General features: G+C 41.9%; 2 protein-coding genes and 1 long non-coding RNA gene across 5 annotated transcripts; 1 reads left to right on the top strand and 2 right to left on the bottom strand.

The window, feature by feature from the left end:
- Nucleotides 1-39: 39 nt before the first annotated feature.
- On the bottom strand, nucleotides 40-17,050 carry aste1b (asteroid homolog 1b). 3 transcript variants are annotated; one of them, XM_049601824.1, is made up of 7 exons: nucleotides 17,037-17,050; nucleotides 6,102-6,352; nucleotides 5,726-5,992; nucleotides 4,628-5,625; nucleotides 4,291-4,522; nucleotides 4,012-4,204; nucleotides 40-922 (listed from the first exon to the last, which is right to left on the bottom strand). In XM_049601824.1, exons 2-7 carry the CDS (start codon nucleotides 6,337-6,339, stop codon nucleotides 604-606), a joined length of 2,247 nt encoding a protein of 748 aa, XP_049457781.1. In that variant the 5' UTR covers nucleotides 6,340-6,352; nucleotides 17,037-17,050; the 3' UTR covers nucleotides 40-603. The 3 variants fall into 3 exon arrangements, with proteins under 3 accessions (XP_049457781.1, XP_049457780.1, XP_049457779.1); XM_049601823.1 differs by lacking the exon at nucleotides 17,037-17,050 and adding an exon at nucleotides 7,123-7,258; XM_049601822.1 differs by lacking the exon at nucleotides 17,037-17,050 and adding an exon at nucleotides 6,748-6,808.
- Nucleotides 7,032-15,720, top strand: smarcc1b (SWI/SNF related, matrix associated, actin dependent regulator of chromatin, subfamily c, member 1b). Its single transcript, XM_049601821.1, has 28 exons — nucleotides 7,032-7,272; nucleotides 7,597-7,716; nucleotides 8,239-8,324; nucleotides 8,407-8,488; nucleotides 8,581-8,673; nucleotides 8,855-8,924; nucleotides 9,026-9,095; nucleotides 9,181-9,256; nucleotides 9,473-9,598; nucleotides 9,793-9,875; nucleotides 9,977-10,083; nucleotides 10,168-10,227; nucleotides 10,377-10,405; nucleotides 10,518-10,633; nucleotides 10,731-10,802; nucleotides 10,897-11,010; nucleotides 11,309-11,462; nucleotides 11,560-11,670; nucleotides 11,876-11,935; nucleotides 12,101-12,359; nucleotides 12,464-12,535; nucleotides 12,637-12,683; nucleotides 12,779-12,887; nucleotides 12,975-13,108; nucleotides 13,792-13,926; nucleotides 14,106-14,238; nucleotides 15,159-15,263; nucleotides 15,365-15,720. The coding sequence occupies exons 1-28, from the start codon at nucleotides 7,096-7,098 to the stop codon at nucleotides 15,430-15,432; spliced, it is 2,868 nt and encodes a 955-aa protein (XP_049457778.1). The 5' UTR covers nucleotides 7,032-7,095; the 3' UTR covers nucleotides 15,433-15,720.
- Nucleotides 17,051-21,405: 4,355 nt separating the features above from the next.
- On the bottom strand, nucleotides 21,406-22,475 carry LOC125904437 (uncharacterized). Its single transcript, XR_007451451.1, has 3 exons — nucleotides 22,405-22,475; nucleotides 22,146-22,292; nucleotides 21,406-22,056 (listed from the first exon to the last, which is right to left on the bottom strand). It is a non-coding gene; the product is annotated as an uncharacterized LOC125904437 (long non-coding RNA).
- Nucleotides 22,476-23,349: the final 874 nt, after the last annotated feature.

Raw genomic sequence — 23,349 nt, 5'->3', positions numbered from 1 at the left:
TGGATGTGATAAGTGGAAAAAAACAACTATGTAAATAAATTTGATTTATATTTTTTATTATAGAAAGATGATTAAACTCGAGCACCAAATTCATAAGTTTGAAGGCATCTGCGATAATAATATAAGATTTGCTCATTAAGATGATATTAGCTGCCACACAGGTCACAGAGATGATAAAATAAGACATCTCTATACATTCACTGTTAAAATCTTGTGTTGTCATTAACTGAATAAAACTTTCGGGTTGAAAACATGCATAAATTACAGTGGCGTTACTTTAATAAAAGCTCTCATAAATCTGCTAAAATGTGGCAAGAGTGTGCTTTAGGAAAACGGATGTGACATTTTGCTTGATATGCCTTTGATTTGAGACAGCAACAGAAGTTTTCACAGGCAGGTAACTGTCAGTTAGGGAGGATAAATTAGTGCAATACAGTTATAAGGATAGAGTCTTAGTGGTCAACATTAACAGGTGTTGTTCTTTGCTTGTGAAATAACTGTAGCATCCCCTGAGTGCGTTTAATAAAACACTGGAATGTCCTCCCTCATTTGGCCCCTAGCAAGTGCTTCATATCGATCAGTTCTTTATCCTCTGCCTCCTCATCAATCATCATCAGACTCTTCCTCGCTCATCAGGAGAGCAAACCTGTTGTTAATTTCCTCAGCTCCTCTCCCTCCTCCCCTTCCTCTCCCGCCACCTCCTCTTCCTCTTCCTCTCCCTCTCCTTCCCCGGCCTCCGCCTCTCCTCCCTCTCCCTGCCGCAGAGGAGGAGGGATGGGTTTTGGAGCTGCAGTTCCTCACAGCTTCCACCAGGGAGGAGTAGAGTTGTCCGGATAAGAAACCCCCGGTGAGGAGGGATTCAGCCGCTCGGCCCCCTTTCAGGTACCTGATGAGGCCGTGCACCAAGGTACCACTGTACAACCTGAGACACGCACACACACATAGGGAGGCAACCTGGTTACAAAAAATATTTTTCCTACTGAACCATGATATTTGCAGATATTTTTAGATGTACCCCCTAGTTCAGGTGCTTACGTATATATTTTCATTAAAAATTTGGGGGGAAAAATATGACACCTCAAAGTCTCTGTGGCAGCCATTTTAATTTTAAAACCTGCCTAATATACACCTTTTTTCAAAATGTCAGAGTCAAAGCTATGCAGATGTTAACCTGTGGTGGCTAAACATACATTTTATTGTTTAGAAATTCACATAAACTAAGGAGAATGTCTTGGTAATTACATAAATTAAAGACAGTTAATATAACAACTAGTGTCGTCACAATTTTAGGATTTCTAACTTCAATTAAATACCTTGAAAAATATTGACATTCGATAACCATTTTCGATACTAAAATTGAAATGGAGGGCGTACAAGTTTAAAAAAAAAATGTTAAAGATAAAATTTTATAAGGCTATAACAGCAGAATGACTGTAGTAAACATTATTATGAGAGTCAAAAATGTCAGCTGGTACTGGTGTATCGATACTGCGAGAAACGAATATTAAAACTGTTTTTAAATGTATAAAAATAAGTCCATATTTTGACAACACTAACATAAAATAACATAACAAATAAATTCTAATTAATTCAACTTTTTTTCCCATTTATGTTGAGACGATTCAAATTCAGTCATTTCATTTATAACTAACTTTTTTTTAAGTGACTGGAAATTCATCATTTCATTCATCATCTTCAGCAAGTTAGAGAGTTAAGAAGCTGTTGTGAAGAAGAGTCGTCGTTTATTTGGATTATTGGAGATTCTAATGCGGCCAGAGTGAACTTGAGTGAAGTTTAAGATGTTCGTAGGCATGGTCTGCCCTGATAAATACAAAAGGGATCACAGTTTGGATCACACATATGTTGCCACCTTCAAGTTCCTTCCATGTTTCTGAATTACAGACCTTCAATTCATGCATATCTGTGATGTAGTTTGGCCAGAGGTGACTGAATCCTATCCATTGCAAAATAAAGCCTGATTTGTCTTCATGTCGTGTAAATGTTTTGAGCACCACAGACAAATTTCCATCAACCTTGTATTCAAATGGCAGCAGAAATATCAAGAGACAGTCATCTCTAAGCCTCTGCAAATAAAACCAAAACTAACTGTACGACCTGGGGCCTGTATCACGAAGCAGGATTAATGTCTTAGCGAGGTAACTTCAGGGTTAACCCTGGGTTTTCGGTCTCATGAAGCCGGTTCAGTTCTTATCAGGGTAGATCACCATGGTAACTTACTCTGAACGGCTATCCTGCTCCGGAGCAGGGTAAGTTCAGGGTTGAATCTGATCCTATAAAAAGCACCACCCACTGGCCAATCAGCTGTTCGGAAAAAAATGACTCCGCTGACAGAAAAGCAGCCCAGTCATGACGGGAAGTTTAATTCATTTGATTGATTTTGAACAATAAAAAAGAAAGCAACAACAACAGACAATGAAAAGATTGTTCAAAAAGGAGTGGAAAGAAGTCTAAATTTCATCCCACCCCTTCATAAGAAAGAAACTGATCATTTGCAGACACTTAATAGCACCATTAATTAGTGCCAACATTTTTTTTGTTGGAGGAAATGATCCCTGTTAAAGATAATGGGCCTAATTGACAGCTTTGCCGCTGGAAAAGTAGCCTATCATGTCTACACTTCATGGTGTTTGAGGGATTTTCCTTTTTGTTTTTTAAAGAGGGAGACTAGGTATATTTTTGCGCAGCTGTTAATTTCTAACACAGCTCAATATCAGGATGATTTTATTCAGACTATCAATTTGGTGTTGATATGATTTAATTGTGGCGTCAGCTTTAAGCTTTATTGTAGCATATATAACGTTATGACAAAGAAGACCAATTTATCAGACGCAATGATGTTAGACAATAATTGTAATACACGCAATTCATCTGCGCAGCATTGATTTCATGGGATTCAAGGGTGTGATCAGTGTCAGATGTACAGGTACAGGTACTGTAGCTACTTGAACCAGTGATGAGTAATTTAACCTACACATAATTGTATTTGCTACCTTGTTTTATCTTGATTTTTCCCTCTCTCCTCCTCTATTTCTTCTATCCTGACCTGTTTTTTTCTTCTCTATTATGTGATTTCATTGATGTTTGACAGGGGAATTTCTTTGATAAGCTTTTAGTGGCTTCTAACCTCTCCAGCACTTTTCTTTTTTTAATCTTGTAAATTTTATACTGTCTGTTTTTAACATTATGTGTAAATAAACTAATCTGAACTAAAACTAAACATTATTCATCCCGTTATGCGTTGCCACGCATGTTTCCTCCTCCTGCAGCTGCCACGGTGTTGGCCTTTTCTGTAATGTTGCTTTTCTCCTCCTCATATTTTAGTAGAATTAATCTCTGATCCTCACATGAGAAATACTTTTTTTTCCTCACGTACGGCGCTCAGTGAAGACGCTCAGTGAGGACGCTCTGTGAGGACGCTCTGTGAGGACGCTCAGCGACGCTCAGTGACACTGCGCTTCTCTCATGATTGTGATTGGTCCACTGCGTGCGCGTTCACAGCTCTTGATAAAGCAACGCTGGGTTGAGTTACAGAGTTGATATCCAGCGTCGTGATACCGATTATCCTGATTGCCATTGTTAGGGTTAGTCAACCCAGGATAGGTCTGGGTAACCCAGGAAAGGTTGATCTCGCTTCGTGATACAGGCCCCTGATCTCACTGTGTCTTGTGATATGGGTGAGCTACTCTGTGTATTGATTTGACTGTCAGGGACATGTTGTTATTTAAGAAGCAAAAATGACTGTGCCAGATTCTACTATGTGACTATTTCTGGCTTTTCTCTGTCTTATTTGACAGCATACTGAATGTCTGAACAGTCTAACGGACAGTTTATCGCACAAAACCAGCAATTAGATGATGTCACATTGAGATTGTGACAAACTGTGATGGGCATTCTTTATTGGTAATGAAAATAGCCATAGTTGCAGCCCTTGTTCTCAGAGGTGGAAAATGCAAACGGTGTGTTACCCTTTCTCATATCACTGTGTCTTACCATGATAGTAGGGGTTCAGGCAGTGGCAGCAGCAATAGCTGATTGAGACACAGAGCACTCCAGAGGCAGGCCTGCCATTGACTGAAACTGTGAGCCACTCCGACATCCAAGCCCCGTCTCTCCCCTGGCCTCACGCGCTGTCGATCTAACCCAGCACACACGTTGCGCTCCGCAGCCCAGTTTGGCTGTGGGACTAGGATGATACACAGAAGCAACATGTTTTAGATCGTCAAGGATAGATCACTTGTGGAAGAACACATAAGATACAACACAACTAACCAGCATGTTGGAGGTGGGTAGCTCCAGGCTGGTTGTTCCAGGACAGCTCTCCGTGAACCATGCCCAGCAACAAGGCCTGGAGCTGGTGCTGCGAGGGTGTCGGTGTAGCCTCTCGCAACCAGAAGGCTGTCACTGCTATAGCCAGCCTCAGGTGGGGAGGAACAGGAGCCAGGGCAGACTCCTTTATCCCCAGGACTTCTAACAGAACGCGTAGACGGACTGCAACAGGAGCCTGGGGAAATTTAAGGGACAACACTGGGCAATGTAAATAGATCACATAAACTTTTTTTTAAAACTTTAAACCTAACAAACAAATATTTTTCGTTGTAATGTGTACCTGAGCAAGTGTATCTAGACGTAGGGGAGTTCTGGGCAGATGTGCCTCTACTTGGTTTTTCTTCAGGTTCAGATCCACACGGTCGTACTCCTCCACACACACTGGGGCATTAGAGCCCTGAGTCTGCACTGTAGCTGCAGTAGCTGCTTGTTCAATGCCATATCCTACATTTACACTCTGCTGTGTAGGAAAAAATAAGCCCTGACCCCTACCCCCACCCCCACCAGTCTGACCACCTCCCCGTCCCCTTCCCCCTCGCCCTCTTGTACCCTGACCGATGTTTTCCTGTACCCTCATATCCCGTGCTTGGACATCTGGGCCTCGCTTCAGCAGAATCCCATACATAGCCTGCCGTATGGCTCTGGCACTACAATGGCTGCTAGCTAGCTTGCTGTTCTCCACCTGTGGGATGAGCAGAACCCTGCGCATCACTGTGGCATCCACCACCATGGGAGCCAACAGACCTTGCGCTGCAGCCAGCGACAAGCACTCTGGCAGCCCTGAGATCCGTCCTACAGGAGCTGCCTTGCTTCCAGTGAACCAGCGAGCCAGAGAGCTTTGAGCAGTGATGTGGTACTCCTGCATGCATGCCCACAGCTGGGAACTGAGCCCATCCTTATGTCCTCTCTTGCCCTTACCGCCCCCACCTTCCTCCCCCATTAGCCTGCTCACTTCTTCCAGGGCTTCCACTGGACTTGGAAAAGAGGACAACCAGAGGAGGAAGCCCTCAATGCGGGAAGTGGGTGCTCTACCTTTACCCCTGCCACCACCTCTCCCTACTGCACTCACATCTAACAGACCCACGAGGGTTTCAGCATCTTTTGGAGTGCCATAGTCATTACCAGCCAGGACGGCACATAAGGGTAGCAACTCCCTGTTCATTCCGCCAAACCAGCGACACAGCCCATTGGTGGTGTAGCATCGAGCGGAGATGTAGCGGTGAGAGGCTTTACCGTTCAGGTTGGTCCACTGGAAAAAATGGAGTGGCAGGTAACCACCTAAGAAAACAAAGAACATAAACAATATGTAAGGCATCAGCAACCACTACCACTATCAGTCATTACAAAGGTCTGTTTGGATTCTTGTCACTACCCACACCTGGCAGGTCAAAGATAAAAAAGTCACTGTCATTGGTCAGAACTGGGCAGTTCCACTGGTGAGCCAAACATGCGATTTCCCAGTCAGCCTCAGCTGGACACTGGACCAATGGGACTCCTCTCTGCATGAGGACCTGAATGAAGACATCTCTGGTGAGGATGGGGAGCACAGAGCCGTTGCGGCCATGGGAGAGACTGTCTGCCTCCTTTATCTTGGACTGCAGACGCTGACGCAGAGTGGGGAACTTCTTGTCACTGGGGTCAGTCCCTTACAATCACAAAAAGAAAGAAAATGAAAATAAATGTTATAAACTTATAAGAAGCTGAGTTTCCTAAAATGAAGCTCACAGGGTGTTGCAATTCTAAAGCATCCTCACCTCCATCCAGTACCACATATGGCTGGATGTTGCAGGCCGCCAATGCAGAGAGGAACTGGGTGAGCAGATATGCAAAAGTATCATAGTCCCCTCCATGCTGCTGGTCCAAACCGTGGGTGAAGTAGAGGCGGAAATACAGGCTGCAGCCATCAATAACCAGGCGACTGTCCCTGAACTTCACATCTTGGAGGAAGTTTCTGTTCCCCTCCACATAGGTGGTCAGACCCTGGACACCCATAGGATCTCAGGGCCTAGAAAAACATTAAGTGAGAAGATGAATGAGTTACCCACTGGATAGTTGGTGCTCCTGTGACACGCAGTGGTTGCACACTTCCTGGTTGGACTGAGGGTGTGGAGTCTGCGGTTTTGCAGAAATCCAATAATAGAAAGCGACGGAAAGGAATCACAACAACTGCTGAGTGGACAGTCAGCTGCACAGGAGTTTGATTTTCCCAACAGAGACATTGTGACTGTCTCTTGGAAAACTGTGCGAAAGCGGAAACCGCTGCAACAAAACAATTCATATAAACAGACGGCAAATGATTTGACCGTATTATAAATAACGTTACATGTTCAAACAACTATTCAGCAGGTAGCTTGGAATTAAAATAATAGTAATAATAATTCAATAGGAGCTGTTACTAACCAATGTCACTTTACTTCACTTCTGTTGACATGTCCTGCGCCGTTATTTCCTTGTATTGTTGCATTTCAAAGTAAAAGCCCTGCCTTGTTTAAAATAAATAAATAAATAAATAACACTTTGAGGTATTTTAAAGAAATACCACTGGATCAAAAACGCGCATAATTAAATCATAAAACAGTAGAAAATGAAAGACAGATGGGAACAAAATAAATTAAAAAAAAAACAAAAAAAACCTTTTGCTGAACTGCGACAATCGCGCCACGTCTCGCGAGAGGACGCGAGAACGCCAAAGCTAGCGAGCGCGCTAGCCAGTTTTGTTCTCTCGTTTGAGAATATTGTCGTTTTACTATGGCCACAATGTCCGGAGGAACAAACCTTGGCATTCCCGGGACGAGCCAAACCAGCTCCGGATCATCCGCACACCGGAAAAAGGATAGCAGTCCGTCCGCTAGGTTCTGGGAGAGTCCGGATACTTTAGCCCAGCTGGAGGTGGTGCGACAGTGGATCGGGAAGCACTACAAAAAGGTAGTTAGCTGGTTATGCTAGCTAAGAAGCTAGCCGCCCCCTGCTAGCGAGTCTAGCGGCTCAGACTGTAAACAAACGTCTCATGCTGGATAACGTCGCGTTTACACTGCCCAGCAAGATATGTGTAATGGAGTTAATGAGTCTTGTATCTATTCAAAATTAAAAATATAAAAGATGAAGCCAAATCCCAGAGGTTAAACAGACACATACAACGGTTAACTTGGCGACACTGTCGTTAAAATGCAGGAGGTTGCATTTAAGCATAATGATGAAACATTCTCCTCTTCATGTCCCTTTCTAAATACCTGTCTGTGTGTCTGTCAGTATGTGCTGGTGGATGCTCCATCATGTCAGGCTCTGGCTGCAGTGACCCTGCAGCTTCTTCAGTTTCAAGAGGATGCCTTTGGCAGACAAGCTACCAGTCCTGCTCTCACCAAACTTCCTGTGAGTCCGTTTGTATGGTTTCCACACTTATAGCTGAGAACTCTGAGTTTACAATTCCCCAGCCTTAGGTTGTCAGCAGTCTCTAATGTCTCCGGCTTTTATGATTTATGTTGATTTAGTCTAGTGTTTTTACATGGGGTGAGATCACTGCGTTAATGCATGACAAGATATAATGAAATATACCAGTAATTGGATAGATACAGCTGTGTGACAGTATAAAAACTATACTCCAATTCTGCATTAATGCAAACATATTCTGTTTTGACTATTTGTTATTTGGGTTCTGGGGCTTGGCACAAAAAATCCACTACAACCTGTACTGTTTATGATTGTACATGTAACATAAAATGTGATTTGATGGATTTCAGTCTTTAATAATGACAATAACCGTCCATAGGAAAAAAATACATCTCAAAGTGTCTTTCAGCTGTGGTGCTCATTGGGGAAAGAGTATGGGGAAAGAAAATCTTGCAAGATGGGTTAAAATAACATTAAAAAATTGATTTTTCCACTTCTCTGCAGGCACAGTGCTTCCTGGACCTGCGGCCGGGAGGTGGACTCTGCCACATTGTTGGCACTGCCTACAAGTTCAAGGCTGAGCAGGGCTGGTGAGTTGCATGCCTCTGATGCCTTTACATTTCCATAGTTGTATCCTTCATATCATCTCACTTCCGCTCCCTCCTTTTACAGGCGGAGGTTTGACTTGCAGAATCCATCCAGAACCGAAAGGAATGTTGAGATGTTTGGTACTATCGAAAGAGCGCTGATACAGGTAACACGGTCACGTATAAATACACACACACACATCAGCCCACCAGGGACACACCACTGATGAACTTGTACTTGTGTTCTGATTGTCCACAGAACAAGTGTATGTCACTGCCTGTGGTATACATGGACCCTACACTGGATCAGGAGCTGATTAGCAGACTTACAGAGGTTATCACCAAACACCAGGTAAAGTGCGGCAGAAGAGAGTTAAAGATAAGCGGATATGAAGGAGAAAATGTCTATAGGTTGACATATGCATAGGCAGGTCTGGCTGATTTAAAAAGGGGCAAGCAGATGAAAACTCAGCATAGTTCTGATAAAGTAGTTCAATATCAGTGCTACAGGGTGACAGTTTGTCCTTCCACAGGGTACACTCACTGAGGACAGAACGCTCGCCAGTCACCACATCTGCCCCTCACTTGCTTCCACAGAGGAAGGTCAGTTAAAGTTTACGCATATGTGTGTTTGTTATCTTTTTTAAATGGCTATTTTGTACTTTTTTGGTTTGATAAATTTTTTCATAAACATCTAATTTCAGATGATTGGATGCGTCCTGTCATGCGGAAGGACAAACATGTTTTGGTCCACTGGGGCATGCACCCTGACAGGTAATGCGTGAGCACACACACAAACACAGAGATGCTCATACACAATCAACACTTACTCATCGAATCTTTTGCTACTTTTCAACAGTTACGACAGTTGGCTGTCCTCAAGTGATGTTGAAGGAGAGGTTGAAGAGCCACCACATTCAGAAAAGCCGTGGCGGGTTAGTACAGCAACACACATATAAAAGTCATGATACTGTACCACTATGTATACCCTATACACAACATTGTTTCTGTAACTTTAATTAAATCAGTTAGTCTAAATTAATTTCACCGGCATTTTTGATATAATCATGTGTGTTTATTTTGGATGCTTGGTGAGATACACCAGCATGCATCACATCGATGCTCATTTTGTGTGGGTGGGTGTGCTACAGGTCCATGCTGGCTGGGTTCTGGACACAGATGTTTTCAACGAGTGGATGAACGAAGAAGACTATTGTGTGGATGACAGGAATGAACCGATAATTCTCCGCCGGCGTATTCACCTCAGAGACGACCAGGTTTGTGTGAAGCTGTAGGCAGTCACGAGGGCTTGTTAGGGGAAAACTGTTCTCAATTATTAATGCATTGATCTTGCAGTTTCCTGGTGGAAAATGGAGGCAGCTGTGAACCATGAGACTCATTTTCAAAACGATTCAATCTCGATCTCTGATATTGTAGGTAATGACACTTAGATCTCCCCCTTTTGTTGCAGGACGCCAAACCCACCCCCTCCAAAAAGAGAAGACGTTCCCCCTCTCCTCCCTCCTCTGAAGGCAGGAAGAAAGGAAAGAAGGGGTAAGAAACAATGGTTTTAATCAAACAGGAGGTTATGCTTTTGGTTTGGCCTTTCAGTGTGCGGTCTAAGCATTGATTTTCGTGCGTGTGTGTGTGCACAGGAGAAGGCGTGGACAACAGGAGGAGGAGCCAGAAGAGGACTTGACCAAAGACATGGAGGACCCTACCCCTGTTCCTAACATGGAGGAGGTTATCCTACCCAAAAATGGTAAAAACCCACCAAAAGGTAGTGACTAAGAAATTTGCCACATGAAAGAATTCATCTTTTAATCACTTTCTTATGTTCCCATAGTCAACCTGAAGAAGGACAGTGAGAATACTCCTGTCAAAGGAGGGACCATGGCTGACCTTGGTAGGTTAAGTGTTAGAGTAATGTTTAAGGTGAAATGTAGCATATGTAAATGTGTCTTCCAGATTTAAACTGTTAAAAACAAACTTTGGTCTTTGGTTTGTGCGAATACACCTCAAGTTTTCACTCTCCGTTCTCTTCTCCTTTTCCAGATGAACAGGAGGAGGATTTCCCAGGAAGGGTAAATATGATGTCATTTTTCTCAATCGGCATTTTGTAATTGCAGGAGGCCTGGATAATCTGTTTCAGTGATGTGAAAGTGTTGAACTCTGTGTGTGTCTGTGTATGTCTAGGAGGATGAGGAGGGGAGAGCGGAGATACCTCGTCTGTCAGAGGGAGAGGATAACATCACAGAACAAACACATCACATCATAATACCAAGCTACACATCTTGGTTCAACTACAACAGGTAATCAAATACAGCAGTTCTCCAAACTTAGCTTTCTTGAGTATGTTCCCGAATTTGTAGCCTAACCTCTGACAACCTTTCTACCCGTATATTCCAGCATTCACTCGATAGAGAAACGTGCATTGCCTGAGTTTTTCAATGGAAAAAACAAGTCCAAATCTCCAGAAATGTGAGTACTGCATACATTCAGACTTTACTGTTGAAGTAAAACCAGGTGATGGAGATGACATCACTAGAAACACTGTCTGTCCTGTGCACTGCAGCTACCTGGCATACCGTAACTTCATGATCGACACATATCGGCTCAACCCCCAGGAATATCTCAGCTCAACGTCCTGCAGACGCAACCTCACTGGAGACGTCTGTGCTGTCATGAGGTATAACTTCATGTGTGGGTGTTTGCTACCATGCATTGTCTTGCTGCTTCTGCTAAACTAAGTGCGGTGTGTGGGCGTCCTGAAAAAGGAATGTGGTGAAAAATTCAATCTGTTAATGTTGGGATGGAACAAGCGGTATGTGGCGCGCTTAACGCATCTCAAAAGCAGCTTTTACTTTTGATTACATCATGACACACGCTGATTTGTTAGTGCATTTACATTTAGTCAGATGTGGGGGCAGGTTTATAGCTTCAGCAAAGTAAAGTGAATAGAAAGAGAAAATATTCTTTGTGCACAGGGTTCATGCATTTTTGGAGCAGTGGGGCTTGATTAACTACCAGGTGGATGCAGAGAGCAGACCCCTCCCCATGGGACCCCCACCTACTCCTCATTTCAACGTACTGGCTGACACACCGTCTGGGCTGGCCCCCCTGCAACACAAACCCCTGCAGGTAAAACACACAGACATGACGAGAGCTCTACATGGATGTATTTGTGTCATCTGAGCTGCCTCCTGATAAACTCAGGTGCACGCTCTCACTCTTGCAGGTGTCAGCCTCGCAGCACATGTTGTATTTCCCAGAGAAGAGCAGAGAGAAGCCTTCAGACTGCCAGAACTTTGGTCTGCGCTCCGACATCTACACCAAGAAACACCCCAAGGTCTTACCCCTTTTTTTTAACCTCCTTTTCTTTGTTTTAAGATAGCTTTAATCATGTTTTGTACACTTATCTAATTTTACATTCACTTGTTGATATATGTTTCCCTTTTTGTATATCTCTAGTCTCTCTTTTTAACAATTTCTCTAAGTAAGTGTTTTAAAAGTTACTAGGATTGTGCTGATAATTCTTATGGCATCTGCCACAGACTAAAGGAGCGAGTGCGGGAAGGGAATGGACAGAGCAAGAGACGCTCTTGCTGTTAGAGGTAAGGCAATCACTCATGTTTTCGGATTTCTGTCACAGATTTGATACGTGACTCATTGCCCTCCTAAAAGGGAAATTGTTTTATTCTTGATTCATGCGAGTCGACATTTTGCAAGTTGTCCTCAGCTTCGCCTGCTCCTCTGTCTTCCCTCTCTGTCTCTCTCAGGCCTTAGAGGTCTACAGAGACGACTGGAACAAAGTATCGGAGCATGTGGGCTCCAGAACGCAGGACGAGTGTATCCTCCACTTCCTGCGTCTTCCAATAGAAGACCCTTACCTAGAGGACTCCTCGGCCTCCCTCGGCCCACTGGCATACCAGCCTGTGCCTTTCAGCCAATCGGAAAACCCCGTTATGAGCACTGTGGCCTTCCTGGCATCCGTGGTGGACCCACGGGTGGCGTCGTCGGCAGCTAAGGCCGCACTAGGTGAGAGGACAGGAAGGAATGTGAATATGTTTGTGCCATATGGTTCTGAGATCGTGAACTGTATGTACAATATTTGGGTAGTGATTCTACACCTTTTTCTTCAGAGGAGTTTTCCCGAGTGCAGGAGGAGTCAGTGGATAAAGTCTCTGAAACGTCCAACCAGCCTGACAAAACAGGTAACACTGTGATTGCGTACACGTGCACATAATCACACACAAACGAATCTTTCTCTTCATGCTGCAATGCATCCCTTATTTTGTCTTCCTCTGTCCTTCAGAGTCGATGGATACAGAAAAAGGTGAAATGAACTCCACCTCCCATCAGGTGAGACAACAATAAGAGTTTAGAGAGAGTTTTGTTGCGTCTGCTGGTGATTTTGTGGCTTACCTTGAGTGTTCGTACATTTGGATCTGCTTCAGGTCCCTTTAAGGGCAGATGGGCTCAAGGTGGAGCCCAGTGGGGCCAAAGCGGAGGGAGAACTGGTCAAAAGAGAAAATGCCGAAAATGCACTTGCGGAAGAGAGAGACGGTATGTAAATATGTACAGTGTGTGTATTTACTATATGTGTGTACATGTGTTTGTTTGCCTGCATTAAAGAAACTCTGTCTGATCCAGGGAAGGGAGATGATGATGAGAGCATAGAGCGGGGAGATGTGGATGAGGCGAGAGTGATGGAGCAGGATCTGGTGGAGGGCAGCGTTGCCACGGCAGCAGCAGCTGCTCTGGCCTCAGCTGCCACAAAGGCCAAGGTAAAGCCCGCCCTTCCACTTCAAAACGGACCAATCGCAGGAACGTACAGTGAAGAAATGGTTGTCATTTTTAATAGAGGGGTTGGTTTTTTTCCAGTTGTGTCACAAGTCTCCTAGCAACCAAGACAGGCACCATCTTAGAGAGCACTTTAAGATGTGTCTTTGCACATGAGTATGTGTAGGATATGCAGTATATCTGGCAGATCAGAGACTGGAATTATCTCAAAAATGCAGTTTCGCTGCAGTTTACAAATGAAAATAAATGCCCCTGTAAATTGGGTTTGATTCCAAATTTGAAGTTAATTGTAACCCAGTGAGGTGTTGTATCATGTATGTCTTGCCCGGTCTCTCTATACAATATATGAGTTAGATCAGTTATCGTCCCATCCCTTGTTGCTGATGATTGATTTTGTAGTTTTCTTTCATTCAGTCTCTTAATTCATTTCCTGTCTTCCTCCTTGCCACGCTCTGTCACACCCAATTTATTCCACGCTCCTCTCACCTCTTATCTTTCCTCTTCCTCAGGGTTTTCCCTCTTTTATCTTTACCTCCACTACCTCATTTCCTTTCTTCTTAACTGTCACATGTGCTTACCACGCAGTTCCTTACTCATTTGTTATGTGTGGTTTCATCTATCTTCACCCTCTTCTAACTTTCTCCATCTTTGCCTCGTGTGTGTGCAGCACTTGGCCGCAGTAGAGGAGAGGAAGATCAAGTCCCTGGTGGCTCTGTTGGTGGAGACCCAGATGAAGAAGCTGGAGATCAAACTGAGGCACTTTGAGGAGCTGGAGACCATCATGGACCGTGAGAAAGAGGCTGTGAGTGAACATGAATATCTACTAGAGCCCAGTTCAGTCCTGAAATCTAAAATGACAAATAAAACTCTAATGGCTGGTTTTTGACATCTGTTTGTTATTTCGTTTGCATCCATAAACAATTGAAACCAGCCTGTATAATCAATACTTTGTGTCGGCGTGTATATGTGTGTGTCATGCAGCTGGAGCAGCAGCGGCAGCAGCTCCTGTCAGAGAGACAGACCTTCCACACTGAGCAGCTCAAACAGGCAGAGATGAAGGTTCGCCAGCAGAGGGAGCAGCATGGTCAGCCGGGATACACAATGCAGCAATCAGGTCTGATCATACACACAAAATCAAACATCCTCTAAGATTTGACACACCCTCAAATCTTGTTAACCCTTGAAGAACAAAAACAGACATATTTTCCCACAGTAAAATCGCCACCTTGGAATTATAAGGCTCTGTCTGCGTTCGGATTAGTTTTGAGGTATTGAGCTGCAAAGTTTTTGCATTCCTAATTGGAAAAATATCAGGATCGGCTACTGTTTCTATGACAATTATATGACATAAATTTATTGTATTAGGATGAATCATCTTTTTATTTTTCAAAAAAAAGCATTGCAGGTTAAGTATAAAAGTCAGTGCTTAATATTTTATTCAGTGCAGAGGTTTGTTTCCTTTGGATTAGTTTCCTCTGGATTAATCAAACTAAAACTATATTCCAGAGAAAGTGTGACAGGTAAAGTACTTAGTGCAGATGAGAAAATGCCACACAATTTGGATAAGGAACCTCAAGATTGAAGGATTAACTAGTCTTGTTAAGGGCCGCAGTGCAAATGCAAGGCAATTTAGTCTTTCTTTGAACTGTTTTAGATGTGGCTGATGAGTTTATCTTGTTAGCTGCTATGTTAGCCAGCTAAAGCTAGTCTGGCAGCTAATGCTAGCATGCTTTGTTGAAAGAGGAAAACATAACCTCCATCAATTGACAGACTAACATTAGGAGGGTAGTGTTAGCTGAATAGCTTGGTAGCTAACAATGACAGTAAACTCCTCAGTGAGATCTAAATCGGTTAAAAAAAGTCTGACCTTACCCAACATCTGTACTGCCGTCCTTAATGAGACTAGAGGTTTCTCGAACTTAATAATTCCAGGGTGATAAAATGCATCCAGTGTCACTCAGCTCTTAAATTCATATGTGTTAAATCATAGTTTGTTCCTACGCCTAACACTTGTGGTTCTCTCATTAAATTTAGCCCTGCCTGCTCCCTCAGGCCAGTCCATGCCCAACCGCATGATGCCTGGTGGAGGAAACGCCCAGACAATGGCCTCTCGACACCCTGGAGCTCCCAATGGCATGTGTGAGGACTCTTTACTGGTTCCAAATGTTCTTTGTGATACTTTAAACATGTTCAGACTGTGATGTGATGACGATGTCTTTTTTTCCTCATTGCTGTCTCAGATCCGTCCTCACAGCCTGATGGGATAGCACCAGCTCAGCCGGGTCCTCCTGTGTCCAGCCACAGCTGAACCGACCAGAAAACAAGAAGCGCACACACACACACACACACACACACACACACCTCATTCAACCAGGACACACACACATGAAAATGTAACACTGGCAGAAATGTTCAGGAGCAACTGTTAAGAAATTGAACCCTGTAACTCTTCAGTAGTCACATGTTTATAGGCACTCAAGCACACAATTAACGTGTATTTGGTCAACGGCTCAGTCCGTCTTATATCTGTGAAATATTTGTGCTCTGACCTGAGTTGAGAAATCTGAAGATTGAACTCGACTCATTAAAGTTGTTTTACATGAAACTAAATTTATCTTTTGTTCGAGTACAACTGGTTTCGATGTGTGTGTATGTGTGCACATGCTTGTGCGAGTGGATGTGTATTCGTTCATCTATCTTTGTTAGCACCAACTTTAGTTGTAGTACTGTAGGACATTCTGGCTGGTTTCTCAGTTATTATTTATAATCCATTTATTTTCTCCATTTATAGAGTAATTTATGAAATCAGCTGTTTTTGAGGTCGACATTTATAAACTTAACTGATCCTCTCAAGGACAGAAAGACAAGACTGTGTGCCAAGCAGTCAAACAACAACTTTAAAAGTACAACTTATTTCCCTGCACCCCTCCCCTTACAAAGACTGCAATACTTGGCCATTTGTTGAGTATACTACATGAATCAAGTTACATTTAGTTTTCATTAAATCATACATACTCATTTAACATGTTCTCCAAAAGCAATTTACATGTGCAGCATTTTGTGAGACCGTCTGGTTGCACTCTGCAGTTACACCTCCAAAACACTAGTCGGCGGTGGAGGTTTCTGTGGAGTGCTGTGAAGTTTAGTTGATTCAAAACACACAGTAAACACATTAAGTATGGCTTAACAGAGACAATTTCAAACACAAGTACACAAATTGGCTTCACTGTAACTTGCAGCATTCACAGACAAACAATTGACTCATTTTCCCCACAAATACAACATGCTAATGTTATTAGCACAAGCCTAAGGCATTTTACATTGTATAAATTAGCCTAGTGGCTGACAATCTTTTCCTCTTCTCGTATAAAACCAAGGTCAACAGCAACATTTAACAAAGGTAACGGCACACAGTTTGGCTCCATTACAACTCAAAACATTCACCAACAAAACAACTGTTACATACTAAGCTTTTTCCAAATAAATACAACATGCTAACTTTATTAGCCTATGGCATTTTACAGTGTATAAATTAGCCTACCAATGAGCAGAGATTTCCACTGCTCATATGAAGCCAGGATAAATCCTGAAATATGAGTCCCCGAAGGATAAATCACATACAAGACTTAAAATGCTATTTTAGTGGAGGCTTTATTGTCCTTGCAATTTATTGTTTCTTATCTGTGAAATACAAGTAGATAAAAGCTTCGTTTCCACTGAGAGAAAATGTTTCAGTAAACAGAAACAGACAGGAGGTCTGCGTCACCACAATGCGTACAATTCTGGGCCCTGGGGAGGTGCACACGATGCTATAGTGTAGGTTACGGCGTAGACTCATAGCTACGGCATCGATTCAAAGCAGAAGTATACCCTGTAAATTCACTGTTATTATCAGCACACCAACCTTTGAACCAATGTCACTTTACATTCCTCTCCTATAAGCTACAACAGTTTGGCCCCCTCGGACAATCGTAACTCTGCACCTCTGTGTACTTGAGAGAGAAAAAGAACCACCTGGTAGGCTTTTTGGCTTCTTTTCAGCTGATTCCTGGTTCCCCTTCACAGACATAAGACCGAGTATGAGTATCACAAAAGCATTGAATCCACACGCCAGCTTGACTTCCATTTTGAGCAAATCAGTGACGTTCAATGCGATCATTCCGATGATTATCTTGGTCATATTTCTGGAAAAACACAAAGAGTAATTATTAATAATGAGTTTCTTTTCTAGCTTCATAAATACTTTAATGATTGGGAAGACAAGTGAACCTACTCTGGAGAATGGTCTTTGGTCACTGCATAGATTCCAAGGAAGATCAACGAAACTGTTATTGTCACTGACACAGATTGATAAGATGGAATTATTACATGTGCTGCTTTCACCGATGCTGCCCCTCCAAATGTGAAAAGTAGGTTTTTCCTGGGAAATGACAACAACAGAGAGAGAGAGAGAGAGAGATCACCATGCGGTCAAACCGATACTTTCACAGAGCAAAGAAAACAGATTTCAGATTAACGCACTGACAGCATGTACTCACAACTGGATTGGATCTATCATCTTGACCAAAGCCTTTTCTTTGTTTCAGCAGTTACTTGGCTTCACTGAGACGTCCTTTGTCTTGTTCTAATAAGACTTTGGTCATAACAGGTGATACAGTAGTTTCCCTCTCACAGTATCTTATCAGTCTGTAAGAAAGTGACATGTCAGGTGTTCCATATGGTCTTTCTGTTTTAGTCTATGTCACAGTCTACAGCCTGCTCTATCGGTTTAATAATTACACACAGAAAGCCCTTATTGTTATTGTACTTCTCTCTCAACAACAGCAATCTGGGAGCAGATTTAATGTGAAGCTTTGTGTTTAGCTTAAGTTACCCATAAATAGACATCTCAACCTGTTGGTTTAACTAAAACTAAATAATATTTGGACATCGAAAAAACAATAACAAATTGAAGAGGTGTACCAGTCAGCTCAGTGGTATCTTCTCATACATTTTTCATCTTGCTCAGAGACATTTGGAGGAAAATATGGATCACACACATTTTCGTTTTTTTAATTTTTCCTCTGCTTTTAATTGTATTCAGCCACATATCTAAGCTTACAGACTTTTATCTAATTTTGATTTTAGCCTTGTGTTGGCTTGTTGACTTTTTAACAAACAGGGCTCAGAGGGTCCTCTTTTATTTTGTTCGTACACCAATTAATGTAATAGCATACATCAAGATTTGTCCTTAAGTACGCGGACGAGTCTGTTGTTGTAAGTCTTCTTAATGGATCAGAATATTTATTAAGTATACTACATGAATCAAGTTGCTTTCAGTTTTCATTAAATCATGCATACTCATTTAACATGTTCTCCAATAGCAATTTACATGTGCAACATTATGTGAGACATACTATGTTGGTCTGGTTGGTCCCATTTTTACAGTAAGGGCAAATTAACTAATAATGCTCTCTGTGTTTACATCTTCTGAGTTGGTTTGTTTAAGGGGAATTATAGTTGTGCGTAGACCATACACACGTAGCCTACATCATTGTGAGTATTTTTACTTGTGCAGTGGTCTGTGTCACTCTGCAGTTACACCTCCAAGACGCTAGTCGGCAACGGAGGTTTCTGTGAAGTGCTGTAAAGTTTAGTTGATTCAAAACACACATTAAACATGGCTTAATAGATACCTTTTCAAGCACAAGAACACAAATCAGCTTCCCTATAACTCACAGCATTCACGGACAAACACTTGTCTTTATCTGGACACATTTTCCCCACAAATACAACATGCTAACGTTATTAGCACAAGCCTATGGCATTTTACATTTCTATAAATTAGCCTAGTATTTAGTGATCTTTCCCTCTTCTCATACAAAGCCAGGGACGACAGCAACATTTAACAAAGGTAACGGCACACAATTTGGCTCCATCACAACTCACAAGATTCACAGACAAAACAACTGTCACAAGCTGTCAAGCTGTGATTTCCTCCTCTCATATGGAGCCAGGATAAATCACAAACAAGACTTAGAATGGTATTTTAGTGGAGGTTTTATTGTCTTCACAGTTTATTGTTTCTTATGCAGTGGTGTGGTGGTTAGCACTGATGCCTCACAGCAAGAGGGTTCCTGGTTCGATCCCGGATGTGGGAGCCCTTCTGTGTGGAGTTTGCATGTTCTCCCCATGTCAGTGTGGGTTTTCTCCAGGTACTCCAGCTTCCTCCCACAGTCCAAAGACATGCAGGTTAATTGGTGACTCTAAATTGTCCGTAGGTGTGAATGTGAGTGTGAATGGTTGTCTGTCTCTATGTGTCAGCCCTGTGATAGTCTGGTGACCTGTCCAGGGTGTACCCTGCCTCTGGCCCAATGTCAGCTGGGATAGGCTCCAGCCCCCCTGTGACCCTCAAGACGATAAGCGGTTAGAAAATGGATGGATGGATGGATCTGTGAAATACAAGTAAATCAAAGCTTCCTTTCCACTGAGGGAAATGGTTTCAGTATACAGAAACTGTATACTGAGGTCTGCGTCACCACAACGCGTAGCTACAATTCTGGGCTCTGGGGAGAACCTACGCCATAGCTGGGTGATTCTCTGAATTCGGTGCACTTTGTGTCCCACAGGTTTACCTCAAAGATTTTCATATAAAGTAAACCACAAAATGCATTTTAAAGCAAGAAATGGAAATACCTATGTGTCTTTGCATTATAACACACAAACATATTTTTAAAAAATTATGTTTTGAAAAATTTCCTGGGTTGCTGAGGAGTAGAGGTCAGCCAAATGTGCATGTCCCCACTGACCAAAGTTATTTTTTCATTAAATATAATCATTATTAATATAATCATTTGCCCATCTACTTTAACCTAAATAAAAGTAATCATGAATTATTTATAAATAGCACTATTTAATCATGTCCCCCAGTTTTGTTCAACCCCGTAACAGCATACCAATCCCCCCTTTTTGAAAATAATGGTTCAGTACAACTTCCTCAGCACCCAGGGAGTGACATCACTCAAGTCTTTTCCAGCTCACACTGTAAAGAGAGGTATGTGTTTGCATACTTTCTTACCTATATTTCATTGTTTTTATCGTCAGATTGACATCGTCAAGCTCAACCTTTCAACACTGTTACATGCATAAATGATATTTACTATTGTTTGGGGAAAAGCAAACAATAGTGTTGGAAAAATATATTAATTTCTTGTTTTCCTCATGCCATGTGGTGCTCCATACCCTAGCTAATGTGGACTTATGGCTAGTTTTAGTTAAAATCTTCAAACCTGTAACAAAAAACACTGTTACAGGGCTGAAGGTTGAACTGTTCTCAAGCCAGCCAGCCAGCCAGCCCGCCCCTTTTCTCTAAATGTTATTTCATATTCATTATTTTCAGATATCAGATGGCTGAATCAAATGCAGAGAGGCAAAGAGAGTACAGGGCAAGAAGAAATGCAGATTCACAGAGAAGGGAAGAATACCTCGGGAAAGAGTGTGAGGAGTCGAAAGGAGATACAGAAGCAGGGAAAAAGAAATCCATCAATGACCTGAGTAAGAGAGCTCAAAGACGTAAACGGAAGGAGTGGCAGAAGGCTAAAGAAAGACAGAAAAGAAAAGTTGAGATTGACGACAGTGGGCCTATCTCTCTAACCCCTCCACATAGTCCTGACAGTGAGATTCAAGATGCAGTACAAGCCAGACCAGAGTCTTCACGGTGAGGGAAATATGTGGTTAGAGATAGTGCTTGGTTTAAATTATGATAGCTTGCTTAAAAAACACTACTATATACACTGATTTATACATGATTAATCTGATTATTCTTGTAGCTCCCAAGAAATATACATTTGTAGGAAGGGAGCCATGGTTTACTGTTTTTAGTAGTGAATTCAGACCCCCTCCGACCTTCCACACACACACACCCCTCACTCACACGCACGCACGCGCGCGCACACACACACACACACACACGCTCACTCTTAAATGTTGTGTCATTCATTCAGCCCTGTTACAGTGTGTTCAACCCTGTTACTTGATACATTTTCATACATTTTTTGATAATAATAACAAATATTAGATAAATGTTTGTTGAACTGTATGCAGAGTTAAGAAGACAAGTAGAAAATATATGAAAGCCTAATCTAACGTTTATGTTAAAGTATATTTTCATGATTTATGAAGACCGCTTGTACATTAAGTTGCCATATCCTACTTGACAGTCAAATTATTATTATTTAGAATCAAATAAAATATACTCATCATAAGTTATTTTACACAAGGGACAGATGATTACCAAGGCACTGCAAGAATTAGTTTGAATATGTTTTAGAATTATATTCACACAGGAATCAAATTGTCCCGTTACAGGGTTGAATTTAAAACAATCTAAGTGACAAAGAAATTCCTAATACAGTAATGTTTGGGAATTCATGCCTAAGGTGGGAAAACGTATTTTCTCAGAGGTTCAAATAGTCCTTCATCAGATGCAATGTTCAGAAACACAATTAATTGTGGTATTTTTTTCAGTAACTAGAGAACCCAATGTGCACAGAATTTAGAGAATCACCCAGCTATGGCATCGATTCAACGCAGAAGTAGCTATAAATTCCCTGTAAATTCTATGTTATCAGCTGCTATCAGCACACCGACCGAACCAATGTCACTTAACATTACTCTCCTACAAGTTACAACACCTCGGCCCCCTCGGACCACTCGGACCACTCCAACCACTGGGAACATCATAAGTCTGTTCTCCAGTGTATTTGAGAGAGAAAAATGATCATCTGGTAGGCTTTCTGTCTCCTTCTCAGCTGATTCCTGGTTCCCCTTCACAGACATAAAGCCAAGTATGAGTATCACAAAAGCATTGAATCCACACGCCAGCTTGATTTCCATTTTGAGCAAATCAGTGACATTCAATGCAATCATTCCGATGATTATCTTGGTCATATTTCTGGAAAAACACAAAGAGTAATTATTAATAATGAGTTTCTTTTCTAGCTTCATAAATACTTTAATGATTGGGAAGACAAGTGAACCTACTCTGGAGAATGGTCTTTGGTCACTGCATAGATTCCAAGGAAGATCAACGAAACTGTTATTGTCACTGACACAGATTGATAAGATGGAATTATTACATGTGCTGCTTTCACCGATGCTGCCCCTCCAAATGTGAAAAGTAGGTTTTTCCTGGGAAATGACAACAACAGAGAGAGAGAGAGATCACCATGCGGTTGAACCGATACTTTCACAGAGCAAAGAAAACAGATTTCAGATTAACGCACTGACAGCATGTACTCACAACTGGATTGGATCTATCATCTTGACCAAAGCCCTGTGTTTGTTTCAGCAGTTACTTGGCTTCACTGAGACGTCCTTTGTCTTGTTCTAATAAGACTTTGGTCATAAACAGGTGATACAGTAGTTTCCCTCTCACAGTATCTTATCAGTCTGTAAGAAAGTGACATGTCAGGTGTTCCATATCTTTCAGTTTCATTCACAGTGGGGGGGTCGGTTAGGCGACGACAGACAGACAGACAGACAGACAACCAGTCAATATAAACAAATCTGACAAAAGTGTCAAATAATTGGCACAATGAATTACTGTAAGATTGACCTTTGGAAACTCATACAATGGAGTTTAATCCCAACTTCTCAGAGCTCTTAAAGTTAAAGAGAAATAGTAAGTGGACATACCAGAATGAGGCTGTGATGTTTTACAGTGTAATATTGAAATAGAAAGAGTACATGAGAACACGTTTTGGGGAGTTGTCATAGATCACAAATTATGCTGGAAACCGCATGTTAATCATACTAAAACCAAAATATCACAGAGCATTGCAATATTGAACAAAACAATAGGCACCCTTAACTTAAATTCATCACATATATTGCATCATTCTTTCAGATTGTGGATTAGAAAATAGCATCACTGATGTACAAAGCCGGACTGTATCCAGAGGTTGTTTCAAGTAAGAGAATGTCAGTATGAACTAAGAGGGAACTGTGTGTTCTCGAAAACAAAGCCCAGAGCAAATGTATAACAAAGGTGTGTTCCAGTATACAGAGTTCATTTCTGGAATGGTTTAGAAATGGAATTGAAAGTGTGTGGTAGACTGAGTAATAGATTAAAGAAATATTTAAACACAAGATGATTAATGAATATAAAACTGAAGTATGAACATCAGACAATAAGCCTGTATAATGTATATGTTCGCATATGCATTCAGATGCAATGTGAAGTTTT

This window comes from Epinephelus fuscoguttatus, linkage group LG17 (genome assembly GCF_011397635.1).
Source record: "Epinephelus fuscoguttatus linkage group LG17, E.fuscoguttatus.final_Chr_v1".
NCBI lineage: Eukaryota > Metazoa > Chordata > Actinopteri > Perciformes > Serranidae > Epinephelus > Epinephelus fuscoguttatus.
Note: the sequence above shows the minus strand (reverse complement) of the source record. Positions and strands in the feature narration are given on the sequence as shown.